The 14,485-nt window shown below is 42.7% G+C and overlaps 1 protein-coding gene across 1 annotated transcript in view; it reads right to left on the bottom strand.

Annotated features, from left to right (window-relative positions):
- The window catches only part of HFM1 (helicase for meiosis 1), a 58,041-nt gene that overhangs the window by 17,903 nt on the left and 25,653 nt on the right, over positions 1 to 14,485 (bottom strand). Inside the window, 7 exon segments of the mRNA XM_066624566.1 lie at positions 2,124 to 2,255; positions 2,349 to 2,446; positions 2,680 to 2,727; positions 4,735 to 4,841; positions 6,361 to 6,452; positions 7,221 to 7,301; positions 9,357 to 9,404. Of these exon segments, the coding sequence (XP_066480663.1) occupies positions 2,124 to 2,255; positions 2,349 to 2,446; positions 2,680 to 2,727; positions 4,735 to 4,841; positions 6,361 to 6,452; positions 7,221 to 7,301; positions 9,357 to 9,404 (606 nt within the window).

The raw sequence follows: 14,485 nt of genomic DNA, 5'->3' as shown, positions 1-14,485 counted from the left end.
CGCTTGAGGGGGGACATGATTGAGACATACAAAATTATGCAGGGGATGGACAGAGTGGATAGGGAGATGCTCTTTACACTCTCACATAATACCAGAACCAGGGGACATCCACTAAAATTGAGTGTTGGGCGGGTTAGGACAGACAAAAGAAAATATTTCTTTACTCAGCGTGTGGTCGGTCTGTGGAACTCCTTGCCACAGGATGTGGTGCTGGCGTCTAGCCTAGACACCTTTAAAAGGGGATTGGACGAGTTTCTGGAGGAAAAATCCATTATGGGGTACAAGCCATGATGTGTATGCGCAACCTCCTGATTTTAGGAATGGGTTAAGTCAGAATGCCAGATGTAGGGGAGAGCACCAGGATGAGGTCTCTTGTTATCTGGTGTGCTCCCTGGGGCATTTGGTGGGCCGCTGTGAGATACAGGAAGCTGGACTAGATGGGCCTATGGCCTGATCCAGTGGGGCTGTTCTTATGTTCTTATGTTCTATTTTCTTATGTGAGAGCAGACTTAAGACTCAATAATCCACTCTGTGTCATTTAACGCTGAGATGCAAATTGCAGACAGCTTGGTGGAGAGGAAATGCAAATTTGATTCAGTCACTAAGACCAGTCAAACTGGTTCAGTCAGTTTCAGGGAGGTAGAGACAGGGCCTAGGAGAGAGGGGTAAAGGAGGTAATTTGTTACCTGGCCCGGAGTCAAAAGGGGGGACCAGGAGCCAAAGGAGGGGGTCCAGAAATTTCCTGGGATCTTACATTTTCCTGGGGAACATTAGCACGAGCATGTGGCTACAAGTGCTGTAGCTACTGGCAAGCCATATATGCTGGGCCAAGGAATGCATACAAGACACTCCTTAAAACAGTGTCAAATCTGGGAGGCAACTGGCCTGCTACAGTAGCTCTTTGGTTTGTGGATCCGCTTAGTATGAAGGAGCATATAGGAATTCAGGGACACAGCTGTGGGACTATAGAAGGACATTTGGGGTGCACAGGACCATTCTAGTGTGAGCCTAAATATGATGATGCTAATTTTCTGCATGATTCTGTATATTTAAAAGATTTTAGAGAGACTTAGGAATGTGTTTGGTTTTCTGTATGATTGTATCTAGCTGCCAATGCCACACAAGTGGGTAGACCTGAGTTCCAAAAACTTTCCCAGCTATCTTCATCCTCCCCCCACCCTGTTTCGCCCCCTGCCTCCATCCTGCTGGCCCATCACCACCCTCCCCTGCTCTGTTTCACCCCTCCCCCTTTGCAAAGGGGCCCAAAAGAAACTTTGTACCCCCTTGATAAAATTCCTCTCAGAGATCCTGGGTAGAGATCAAACAGCAGAATGATATCATTCCAGCCAAGGATTAAAAAATAGTCCTTGGCCAGAAGTTGCTCTCTTCATCCTCCATCCATCTAGGGGAGAACCCACCAGACTCAATGAGAAATGCAAAGAGAGACTGGTGGTTCGATTCTCCTATTTAAGTTCAGATAGTATCTGATAAGGAACAGTTACTAATCAGAATGGTTAGCTTGTATGGTTGTTTGGGGGCCTGTCTCCCTGTCAGCCATCTCTTTTTCTCTCTTTCTGTTAAGTAAGTTGAACTTCATGGGTAGCATCCATGAGTTACAAGCCATGCACAAGATTCCGTAGCACTGCAGTGGCATCTGTTGGTCACTTGTGTGTGATTCACAGTGTGTTATTGTGGCATAAAACCCTTTTTCCTGTCAAATTCAATTTTCCTTATTTTTTTCTTGTTCACATGATTTTGTCCGCCTGCTTCTGGGAAATTCAGTGGATTTTCATGTCTCCTGACTCTGCTTGTGCTACAGTGAGAATGATTTTGATAGAGACCCTGAGGTTCAGTATTGTTCTAGGGGGGTTCTGCCAAGCCTGATCTCCTGGACTGGTGGCAGCAGATTCAATCTACTTCCTTGATGACTGGGGCCCCAATCCTATCCAATTTTCCAGGGCCAGTGCAGTGGTGTCAATGGAGTGTGCGCTGCATCCTTTAGTAGGGTGGCAGTCACAGAGGCCTCCTCAAGGTAAGGGAACATTTGTTCCCTTATCTCCAGGCTGCATTGCAGCTGCACCAGTACTAGAAAGTTGGATAGGATTAGGCCCTGGAATACCTACCGATTTTTTCCAGTTGCTTGGATACATACAGAGAGTTTTCCCACAGTCTACATCTGAAGCACTTTGCTAAAATCAAAGCGTTTAATAATACAAGAAAGTTGTTTTGATGGGAGGCCAAAAATTCAGACAACCCTACAGAAGGGGGATAAAAAAATAAATTATAAAAGAGCTCACTCTTTAATGCAGTTTAAACAGTCTTTGTAAAAAAAGTAAATGTTACCATACATCTTGTAACTCTTATGCCATTTCTGAAAATCTTGCCTATATCTTGTGTCAATGTGAAATCTTGTATGGGAATACATCCTAGCTGTGCCTGAATAAGACTGAAAAGGAAATGTTGAATTTTTCAAAATATCAAAAGCATCAAAATGCCAACATGATCGTCAGGAGGACTACTGAGAAAAATCTGTCAAATTCAAAAGAAAAACCGGAGAATATGAAGTAATGAAAAATGATTCTTCAAGAATTAAGTTACCAGAAATCGTATCTTTGACTTAAATGGCAGCTGCCGACTGTTTTATTTCAAAAAAATGATATAATGGTTCATAATGCTCACCAGTTGACTTTCATTTCTCTTGTTTTTATCTTTCCTTCCATGGGGTATCTGCACATGAAAAACACCAACTACTATCTTGTTCATTTAAACTGGAGAACTACACACATTTAATTGCTCTAAAAGCAGTGCTTCTCAAACTATCTGATGTGGCAGATCATTTTTTTTCCCAATGTGCAATGGACTGGTACCATATCTGTACCATATTATTACTATAGTTTGTTTCCTAGAAACTCACCACAGATCAGCAGCTGTGGGCTCACAGACAAGTGCTGCTTTGTGTAGCACTGCTCTGAAGGATACGTATATCCTGGAAGTTCAGTCGACCACTTCAGTGATACCGTTCTGTTGCCTACAGCCCAATCTTAACTGGGTTTTCCACTAGAAGAACATGTTTTCCATTGATTGAAGTGCCTCTGCAGCAGTGGAAGTGCTGCTGCAGTGGCAAATGCAATGACACCACCAGAGCACATGGTTGGCAGCCAGGTGTGCAAGCCGGCAGATAGCCCTCCCACTGCTAGTACTGTTAGGTTGGTAGTGGGGACATTGGGAGAAAAGGGAGAGGAATGAAAAAAGTCTGACTGGGGAGGGGGCAGGTGAGGCAGAATGATGGAGGAAGGGGGCAGTTACCAGCAGCACTCATGTGCACTAGTATCCTAACCCCATTCTTTCTCCCATTCCTTCTCTGTTACTCCCCTTGGTTCTGCACTAACAAAAAGAGAAAGTAGATGGTGCAGATCTGAGGATGCCCATTGGGGTGATAGAGGCTTACACTCTATTGGGTAAGTTGAAGAAACTCTATTAGTTTCCTTGAAGAAACCTCTGGGAATCCCCCTCCCTCCATGGATGCATTGTGTGCTCCACTGACACTGCTACATCAACAGAGGGGGATTCAGTTAGAATTGGGCTGCTGGTTAACACTTTTTTTTGTTTATGCAAGGATTTAATTGGACTCCTCTTCTTTTTGTAAATATAGTCTGCCTTATTATTTCTTGTTATCTAGGGTTTTTAAAAATAGTTTTCAGTTCATTGTTTTTAATTGATTATAAAATAATTTTTTTTATTATTGTATTTTTAACCAAATGTGAGTCTCCATAAGGACTTCTTAAGAAGTGGAAAGGTGGCATCTAAATGCCTGGATAGATGCCCAGATGGATGGATGAAGTTTTGATGAAAAACAAAGCAACAGAGCTTGGAATGTGATAAATTTCTTACGTGGAAAGCACTACTGTGTTGGAAATATCAGCAAAGAGCACAAATGATCAAAATGATAATACACATATCTATTTTGCTCTGTCACATCTGAAGTGGTAATAAGTCTATGTTCCTAGGTTTGGTCTGAAGTACTGGCTAGCCCCCAAGTCAAAACAGCTCAATAATGCTCCTGAAATCATCAGGGACATAGATTGAAAAAAATGACATTATTACCATTAACAGTACAATATATGGCTGCTAGATTGTTTTTGACTTGATGGGTTACAAGTGGTACAGGTAGATGTATTCAGAAGTTCCACTAAACTCAGAAGAACTTAGGCCTGGTCTGCATAGAAGACATAACAAAAGTCTCCACAAGGTCACAAAATTGCAGCTGGCTGTAACACCCATTGGTTCTAAGACAGGGAGAGTCCCATTCTAGTTCTCTCTCTGTGCTTCCATTGATCCACTTTGTTACACTCTGATACAAACAAAAATGTATGGAAGAAAAACAAGCAACTCAGAAACTCCTTGTTCAGTAACTTGTTTGGTCTTCCAAGAAGAATTTCTGCACCGCTAAAGCGTGAGAGAGCAGGAACACAGAAGGAAAAACTGGAATGAGGCTCTACAGTTGATAGAAATACTTGTCAAAACCAATAGCTGCTACAACTAGCCAGAGGCTTCTGACCATGTGGAGGCTCTTTTCACTTTTCCTGTATGAACCAGACCTAACTTCCAAGTAGATGCCAGAGACTACAAGAGCATGTAACTATGTGCAGTTAACTTAATGTGTAGTTAACTATGTGCAGCAACTTAATTAAAATTACACTTTATTTTGGAATAATTTGACATTTCATATTGCACCTTATACTTATCCTGCTCTTGTCTTTATTCAAAGTATTCAGTATTTTTTTCTCATTTGCTCTTAATTTAATATCTGAAAATTCATTGCAGCTGGATATCAACGTGACCTGCAATAATTGATTTCATCAATTTAAAATTCTCCCATCTTAGCCTTTTCTAATCATTTTAATACTGGTACAGAAATGTTCCATTCTATTCACTTGGATGCAGCCATAAAGAAACAATATTCAAGTTTCTCTGTGTGGCATTTCCATTTCACTTGCACAAATAACATGGGGACAGCAGCATTACTTATGCTATTTCATTGACATGGGGGCACTGTTGGACTATGGATGCAACACCACCTGTAGAACACTTAGGGGCAGTGTATTTTCCAGACATCTGAGATCCCTTATCTGCACCTGACTATTAAAGGAGAGGCATGCAAGCTGTTGCACTCTGTCCTGAATGGCAGGCAGTCATTGGTGATTAGCATCCCCTTACACCCACAATAAGAGAACAGCTATGGGGTTTGCTATTCATTAAGTTACAGACAGCCCCATGATACTTCAGAATATATGTATGCTTGTGGAACCGTAAATTATTTCTTTTTAAAATCAGAATTGTGTTGGTAGCAGCAATCTAGCTGAATGCTGGAATTTACCATAGGAAAATGGCTCCTCTGCTGATTGTTCTGCTTGCTACAATCCCCCAGGGTAGAATCCTAGAATGCTAGAATCCAACAGGTATATGGAAGATCAAAATATTCAGTAACAAATGAGAGCTACTGAGATATACATACAAATAGGAAAGTATAATTTCATAGCATGTTCTCTTAGCTGAGATATACATACAAATAGGAAAGTATAATTTCATAGCATGTTCTCTTAGCTCCTATATCTGGATTTGGGAATCTCAAGGTGGCAAAGCTTCAACTACCTAAATAACAGCAACAGATTTACCCAATTAATGTTTAATATTTCACACATAACACCAATCTGTAGTTTGTCACTATGGGAACAAGCTCATGCACTCTTTTCTCACTCTTCTCCTCCCAAGTGCTCTGCTTAATTAGTTGCTTCTTGGTTTGTGCCAAACAATTTACAGACATTCAAACTAGTGAACTATGGTTTGCATTTGCCCTGCAAATAAGGATCAAGCCTGGTTTACTGGGCAAATGTAAAGCATAGCTGAATGTAATATAAAACTATGGTTTGGTGCAAACCAGAAAGTAAAGTGAGCAAGGTTGAAGAGAGAAAGATGGATGAGGAAGAAGTATATGAGTCCAAGGCTTGGTCATGTAACACCAGGAGTGGCCCTAGAAGAAACTACGTCCTTGCACTATGCACCCACTGCCCCCCAAATCTCCCAGCATGCTCCACACATCCTGTTTATTTCAAACAAGACACCTGCTGTAATTGTCGGTTTCAAAAGTGACCCTCTCAGTTTCACTCAGAATGCCGTCAGTGTCACTGCAGAGGTGCTCAAACTGCACCTGAGTGACTTCTATAGTCATCAGCAGGCTGCAAACCAGAAGCTGGGACTGGTGAAATAGCTGAGCCAGTTAATAGAGCTTTCTGGATCATCAAGTCATCACCAGATGTTGCAACTTTTACTGCATATTCTTACTTTGAATAATAAAATTACCAGTTCAGATAAACTCTCTTTTCCTTCAATTGTGAAGCATTTTTTCATGGTGTTGAATGTAATGTAATACCATGCCATTAGTCGCCCCGTTTCTATGGAAAAATAAATAGTTATCTTTAATGTATGGTGGCATACATGTCATAACTCATAACAAACTTCCCAGTGTTTTAAATTTCAGGTTGGCTCTTGGTAACCCGTGGTACCCCCGGATTCTGTGGGAAACCCTGCTGAAACCCCATGGATTCCAAAATCCACAGACAATTGAATCTGCTGATTTTGTGCCCCTGAACACCTCCAAAGGAGACCAGAGTTGTGCTCCAGTCACCCCCAGAAGTTTTTCTGAGGCCTACAGAGGCCACGTACATCCACCCATAGCTTCTGCAGGCCTCAGAATGCCTTTTTTGGGGGGGATAACAAAAAACAAAAACCTGCAACTTCCAGTTCTTGTGGAAACCAGAAGTGACACTTATGTACCTTTAAAAGGTATTCTGAGGGCTGGAAAATTGGAATTGGTGCCAATTCTTAATGCTTTGGATTTGAACACCAATCCATTTTGGATTTACTACAAAAATGTTTGCAACACAGATATATTGGCAATTGGCAGCACTAAATGGATCACAGAAATCAAAGTGGGAATGTGGAGGAGATCCCTAAATCTTCTAGGACCGCATACGTTACTGTGACATTATGGTGACAGAAAGTATTCTAAGGCTGCAATCCTAACCACACTTTCCTGAGAGTAAGCCCCACTGAACAAAATAGGACTTACTTCTGAGTAGACCTGGTTAGGATTGTGCCCTAAGTCTTCAAAAACTAAACTTGTAGCACTTGTAAAATGTAGACTACGTAGTAAACACTACCTGTTGGCTTGAAATAAAGTTTTTCATCCATCTTGATCAAATCAAATGATGATAAATCATTCAAATTCTTCAGACACAATTCTGTTCAGGGTGAAACAATAACTACAACTTGATAAAGTTATAAATGCTAACTTGTATGTAGAAAAATATCGCATCTTGTAAGTAGCAGAAGAAGAGTGCAATCTAGCTAAAGAGAAGCATTTTAAAGTCCCATTAGTACAACAGGAGAAAGTTAAACAAAATTTAATTCTACTGAAATCAATGAAATTTTTGTTAAATTGTGTCTTCAGTAATTAGTATGCACTTAATGACTTCTGCAGATTAGAAACTGACTAAGGACCACTTCATACTTTTTATTATGGTAAAGTCCTCACATTTTTTTATTTTATTGATTAAGCAACCGAGGGTGCAATCCCAACTTCCACTGGAAGAGGCAGGTCAACTGGCCTGTGCTGAATCCAGTGCAAGGTACGTGCAGGCTGGGGTGTAACTTGGGGTAAGGGCATTTTATTCCCCTTACCCTGAGTCATGTACTCTATGGGGTGACTCGGATCTGATTCTGCAGTTTTGCGAGTGAAAATTCAAGCAGCCCATGTAATGCCGGTCAAGTCGTGGCTGGGCGTTAGAATCCGACCTGTGCTGCCGTGGATGGTTCCACCCTTCTCCAAGGCTCAGTCCATCTCCCAGGCTGTCCTCCCCCCACCCAAAAACACCCCTACCTTGCCTTCATTTTGGCTTTCTGTCACCCTCTCCAACCCTCTATGCCAGCCTGCTCAAGTCAGTCCAAACTTACCTTCTATGGGTGCAGGTCCAGTGCTGCTAGGCCAGCACATGTCCTTGTGCTGATTCAGCCTGCTCCCGAGCTGTTTTGAATTATGGCACACTTGTGGAATTCAGGAGCTGGCACAAGGGACTTGTACCAGCTTGGGGGAGGGGGGTTGGCTTACTCTGTGATATGCTGCACTTTAGGACATGGTTCCCAGGGAGTGTATAAATACAATAAAATATAAAACAAGAAAACTAAGGGCCCAGTCCTATCCAATTTTTCAGTGCCGGTGCAACTGTACCAATGGGGCATGCACTGCATCCTGTGGTGGGAAGGCAGCCACAGAGGCCTACTCAATGTATGGGAATATTTGCTCCTTTACCTGAGAGCTGCATCGTGACTGCACTGGTGCTGACAAGTTGGATAGGATTGGGCCTTAAGGCAATAAAACCACAGAAAAAGTACCCAAATGTAGTCTGTAAACTCCATCCCAAGCAAGTGGGAAGGGCAGGGAGGTAGCAGGAGTTGAGATTTCCTAGTGTTTTTCCCCTTTCCCATTGTTTCCTATGGACCATAAACTATGGCAGTAGTTCTCAAATCTTTTTGACTGGTGGCTCCCCCTTGGCCTACTGGGCCATTGGTTGTTCCCCATTAGTGCTACAATCCTATACATTGTATAGGGCAGCAGCTTTTTCACGAGGATTCTGCAGCTCCCCTGGTTGCAGCTTCCATGGCTCCCCAGGGAGCCTCAGTTCACAGTTTGGGAACCACTGGGCTATGGTGTACCCACACCAGCTCTGTCATTGGTGTAGTAGCATTATCCTCGTGTTGGGGATGTGTCAATTGTCTGAAGTGGGTTAGGATATAGCTTATGTTGACACCTCTCATCCCTCCCATGTTACGCCCCAATGTGCTTTGCATTTTGGTGTCTTCATCAAGGATTGGGCTGCCCCCTAGGTTGTCAAGTCATGGTTTATTTACCTATACTTTAAGATTTTATTCATAAGGATTTTTGAAATTAGTTTATATTTTGCTCATTTTATGTGTATCCAATCATTTCATTCCTGAATTATTTTAATTGGCTCATTTAGAAATAGTTTAAGCATTTGAAATTTCCTGCTTGGTTTGATTCATGAATCAGAGGTCACTCGAAATAGCTAGTATTTCTAAGCAATAGGGACACATTCTGAGCTTAAAAGAGAAGGACCCAGAGACAATTCATAAGGCTCCTATTCCTAGTATATTGTACTACACCACTTTCATAGAAAACAGCACATGTAGGTTTGATTTGGGACTGAATGTACAGTTTTAATACAGCAGATGGTGCCCTTTTAAAAATGCAATGCTCTACATTAAAAAAAGTAACTAACCTTGTAATTCCATTTCAATTCCAGCTCTGTCCAATCCAGTTGAGAAACCTTCATTTTAAGAAACATTTTAATTTGACTATAGATTTAATTTGAAACATACCAGTCAACAACAGTTTCACTTACAGTACAAAATTTTCAAAATCTATATAAAATTATCAGTTTTCAATAGATTTGTATAATGAACTGAAATGTAAAGCCACATTTGCCACCACAAACAAAGAATGGATAAATAGATGTAGGGTTTATTTATCAATTTTATAGTTCAATCCTATCTTGAAGGATAGGAGGCCTGCATTGTATCCAGCACAAGATAGGGCCCTGAAGTGGCTCAACCAGAGTTAAGGGGAAATTTTCCCCCTTACCCCCAGGTAAGCTACTGCACCCCCTATAGGTCTCCTCGGACTCGTGCCACCTCCTGAAGTGGCATAAGTCCAAGGAGAGCAGAATGGCTTGAAGCTGCTCTGCACTGCTCAGGAAGGGGCGTTGGGATCTGGCATAAGAGCTGGGTCCCAGCCCCACATCCCACTCCCCACCCACCCCTGGGATTGCCCTCCACCTGCCCTCCCCCCGCACCAGAACGCCTCCCTCCCACCTCCTCCCCACCCACCCCAGTGCCTTGCGACAGCCAGCCCACCCAACTCACAAGGAGACGTAAACATGCTTCATGGCACATTTGAGACCCTCCTGGGCCTGCTCATGGGACTTGCGCCAACCCCAGGTCAGGACTGCACCCTTAATTGTTTGGAGAAAAAATTCTGAGCCCAATAATAACCTAAAATAGTGATTGGACACCAGAAGATTTCAAGAAAGAAGGATAATATCCTTTGGCTGTTCAGAGCCAAGGTAGTTAACACGTCAGCTGTAGTCTGATATGATTTGAATGCAGTCATATGAGTATTTCACTATAAGTTCAGATCTCAAGCAAGTATATTTTGCTTTCTCTCAGTAAGGTGCTACCAGAAATTGAGGTTCACAGTTAAATTCTCAGATAGTGGCTTCACTACTGATAAAATTGCAAAATATCAAAATATATGATGGCATACTAAAAAAGGCTGTTTGGTTCATCCAACATCTCCTCTCAACAACACCTAACAAAGCAGGAAACTATCAATTCAGAACTATTTCTTCACAAGTGCCACTCAAGTAATTTGGATCTTGCACAAAATATTATGAATTCTTTGGGGACGTATTTCTCATGGAGAAATGGATTCAACAAATATCTGGATTCATGCTCAGGACCCACCCAAAACCCCTCAAGTGTGCCAGGACCCACCTAAAATGCTCAGAACCTGCCAGAACCATACAGGTGTGTCAAAACCCACCTGAAATGCCCATGTCAGGTGTGTCCAGACCCACCTGGTGGTTTTTGGGTGGGCCCTGGGCATTTCTGGTGGGTCTCGGTCTGCCTGGTAGACCTTGGGTGGGCCCTGAGCTTTTATGGTGGATCCCGGCCCACCTGCTGGGTTGCAGGTGGGTCGTGCACTTTTCTGGTGGGTCCTGGCCCATCTGGTGGATCTCAGGCAATTCCTATGCATTTCCGGTGGGTCCCAGCCCAATTAGTGGGTCTTGGATGGGCCGTGGGCATTTCCGGCAGGTCTCTGGCGGGTCCTGAGCTTTTCTGGTGAGTCCCAGTCCACCTGGTGGGTCTCACATGGGTCCTGAGCATTTCTGGTGTGTCCCGGCATGACTGATGGATATCGGACAGGCCCGGAGCATTTCTGGTGGGTCCTGACCCACTTGGTGGGTCTCAGGCAGGCCCTGAGCATTTCTGGTGGGTCTCAACCCACCAGGTGTGTTTCAGGCGAGTCCTGAGCATTTCTGATGGGCCCCGACCCACCTGGACCATAAGTGATGTCATTAGGCAGAAAGTGATGTCATTATTCAAGATATGGGAGAGCCAATTTTCATGTGGGCTGCCCTTACAGCAGAAACATCTCAGCACTGCTCAGTCACTGAGTGTCTGAGGGCCGGATAAAAAGGTACCACGGGCCACATCTGGCCCCCATGCCTTATGTTTGACACCCCTATGCTAGCCAAACAATTCCTATAGGCAGATTAATGACTTAAGACATTCCAGCAGCACAACATGCTTTATGGTGGTCACAAAATGCAACCTGCCTTTCCACACAGCCACATCACTGCTATAAGCAGTCAGTGGCTGTAGCCACCACCAGCAGCCTCTAGAAAAGCCCTGGTGCCAGTAATTCAGCACAGGGGGTGGGTAGCAGGTGGGTGAAAGGGAATGGGGAGGAATGAGGCAGAGAGTGGTGTGTGTTGAAGCAGGAAAGGGGCCACTATTGAAGCAACAGTTGCTTGCCTTGTATCTTACAACTGACTTCAGAACAATCTGTCCTAGCACAAAGAATGAGGGGGGCAGCTTATGGGTCTCACCTCAGGAAGGGGTAGTTCTCCTAGCATAACTCTGAAATGATCCTTGCTTTTGTCACTTATTGAGAAATGTCAAACACTAATAAAGGGATATTTATTATTATTTATTTAAAAGATTTCTAACCAGCCTTTCCTCTGCTGAAGCAGATGCCCAAGGTGGCTTACAAGTTATATCTAAAGATATACAATATAAAACAATAAATAAAATCACAAAAATAAATAAAAATCAGGAGGAGGGCACAATCCTAACCAGCTTTCCAGCACTGACATAAGGGCAATGCAACTCCGAGGTAAAGGAACAAACATTGCCTTACCTTGAGGAGGCCTCCATGACTGCCCCCCAACTGAAGGTGCAGCACATGCCCCACTGTCACAGCTATGCCAGTGCTGGAAAGTTGGATTAGGATTGCGCCTAAAAACTATTTGCACTCACAGAACTACTATAGAGGCACAGGAGGCAGAAAACCCATCATCAAATGCCAAATGAAACAATAAAGTTTTAAGTCCTCACTGAAATGCCATGAGGTAGATCAGGGGTGTCAAACATTGTTTCATACAGAGGGCTGAAGTTAGCATTCAGGGCTCCAGCTGAGGGCTGGAAGTGATGTCATTAAGCAGAAAGTGACATCATTAAGAAGCTAATAGCCAGAAATCAGACCCTGTTCTCATATAGAAACTCATTAACTGCAAATGATAGAAATGAAAGTATGCAAATCTTGATCATATTTCAAGATTTGGGAAAGCCCAATTTTCTTGTGGGCTACCATTTCAGCTATAACACCTCAGCAGCTGAGAGCCTGAGGGCCAGATAGAAAGCTTCCAGGGGCCACATCCAGCCTCCAGGCCTTATGTTTGACACAACTGATGTAGATCTTAATTCTGGTAGGGAGTTCCATAATTGTGGATATGTCAGCTTTTCTCAAATTGTGGGTTGGAATCCACCTAGTGCAGAGCTATTCAAACTGGGGCATCATAATGCCCTAACCTGACAGCCCTGGCCTCTGCCCCCTTAAGGATCACGTCGCTAAGGGGGTCTGCAGGGACTGGGATGCACTCACCAGTCCCTGCAACAGTCTGTCGGTGGTGCGGTGAGCCCTGCGCGAGCATCTGCAGGGTGCCCCGATGTTCCAAAAGTGAAAGTGGAGCGATTGAACTCCACTTCTACAAAACTGGAAGTGGAGCGTGATTGCTCCACTTTCACTTTTAGTAGGCTGGGAAGCCCTGCAGATGCGTGTGCAGGGCTCTGCACACCCCCAACAGGCTGCTGCAGGGACTGGTGAGTACATCCCAGTCCCTGCAGCAACGTGATCCTAGCAGGTCAGGACCCATTTTCTAGTGGGTCCCGCTGCACCAATGAAAATACAGTGGGTCCAATAAAAATACAGGTGATGGAATGATCAGATAACGAATTGCCTCAAGCCCTGAGGCTATTCAAAAATTAGATAGCTGCTAACTGCCTTGCAAAGAACTGAGCTCCTGCTGTTTGCAAGCTTGTGCAAATATAGACAGATAAATGTTTGATCATCTTTTTTCTGGGTGCTTTCTGTCAAATCCATCAATGACAGGTAGTGGGGTCAGGTGAAGACTGAGTCATATAACTAAGCCGTTCAAGCCTTGTATGAGAAATGGATTGAGTTTTTTGCAAATAAATAAATCAAATATTACTTCTAAATAAATAAATAATTTTTTACTAGATGAGTCCCAATGGAATGTCATTTTAAAAAGTGGGTCCTGGTGCTAAAAAGTTTGAGAATGTAATTACTGGGATAAGTAATTATAACCTGATTACTTATGAGCCTGTGCAGAATAAGGAACAAGACTGGGAATGAAGGATCAGGAAAAAAATTATAACAATATTTTCTTCATATATAATGCCTTCAAAAGCTGCATTTCTTCATATTATCTAACCCCAAAAAACTTCATTTACAAATTATTCAGTTATTCATCTCTGTTCAGCTGGTTTATTGGGTTAAACAAATATATATCCTAGTATTTACGAATATCTTATTATTTTGTCTATTTACTTAGACAATGGTTTTATGTGTATCTTAAAAGAATCAGCCAGTGTGAAAACAGATGTTAGGAGAGGTGCTAAATGTCCTAACTCATATCATTTAAGGGCATTTCAACAAAGTAACTATTCCGTTTACCACTTCTTTCCTTTCTTTCACAGCTCTGAAAAGCAGCTGTTTCATGCACAGAGAGATCCCACTGTGCTGAACACCTCAGAATGCCTTCTGCTGTTGGTGTTGACAGCAACTAGGATCAGTGTAGAAGCAGAAACTCTGTCTTCAGGGGAAAGATAGATCTGTTTTCATTTTAAAAGGAAATGCTTTTATGAATTTTAATGCTGATCCTCTATAAAACAAGTCTATTTAACACAAAAGTTAAGAAATACCATGCAGTACTCAGTAAAAATGAATTCCATTTTGTTCAAAAGCAGCCTAAGAACTGAATATACTGACCAGTGGAGCTGATATACTTTCAGTACCACCTTCCAGCAAACTTCTGATGCTTTCATAAAGCTATACTGTAGAACTAATATTAATGAAGACATCATACTACTACTCCAAAATAGGCCTATTGAACTTATGCCTACCAGGGCATGATTACTATTAAACAAGGTTAAATAGGAGCTGCAAGCACAGCATTCCAGACAGGGAGGTCACTTTTTTGCAGGCAAGTTCTTTTTAATGTAATATTGACTTTTTAGATACTAGCCACAGGCGGCATGCCAAGTG

The sequence above is a fragment of the Tiliqua scincoides genome, chromosome 4 (genome assembly GCF_035046505.1).
Source record: "Tiliqua scincoides isolate rTilSci1 chromosome 4, rTilSci1.hap2, whole genome shotgun sequence".
Lineage (NCBI taxonomy): Eukaryota > Metazoa > Chordata > Lepidosauria > Squamata > Scincidae > Tiliqua > Tiliqua scincoides.
This window is presented reverse-complemented; position numbering and strand designations above follow the sequence as displayed.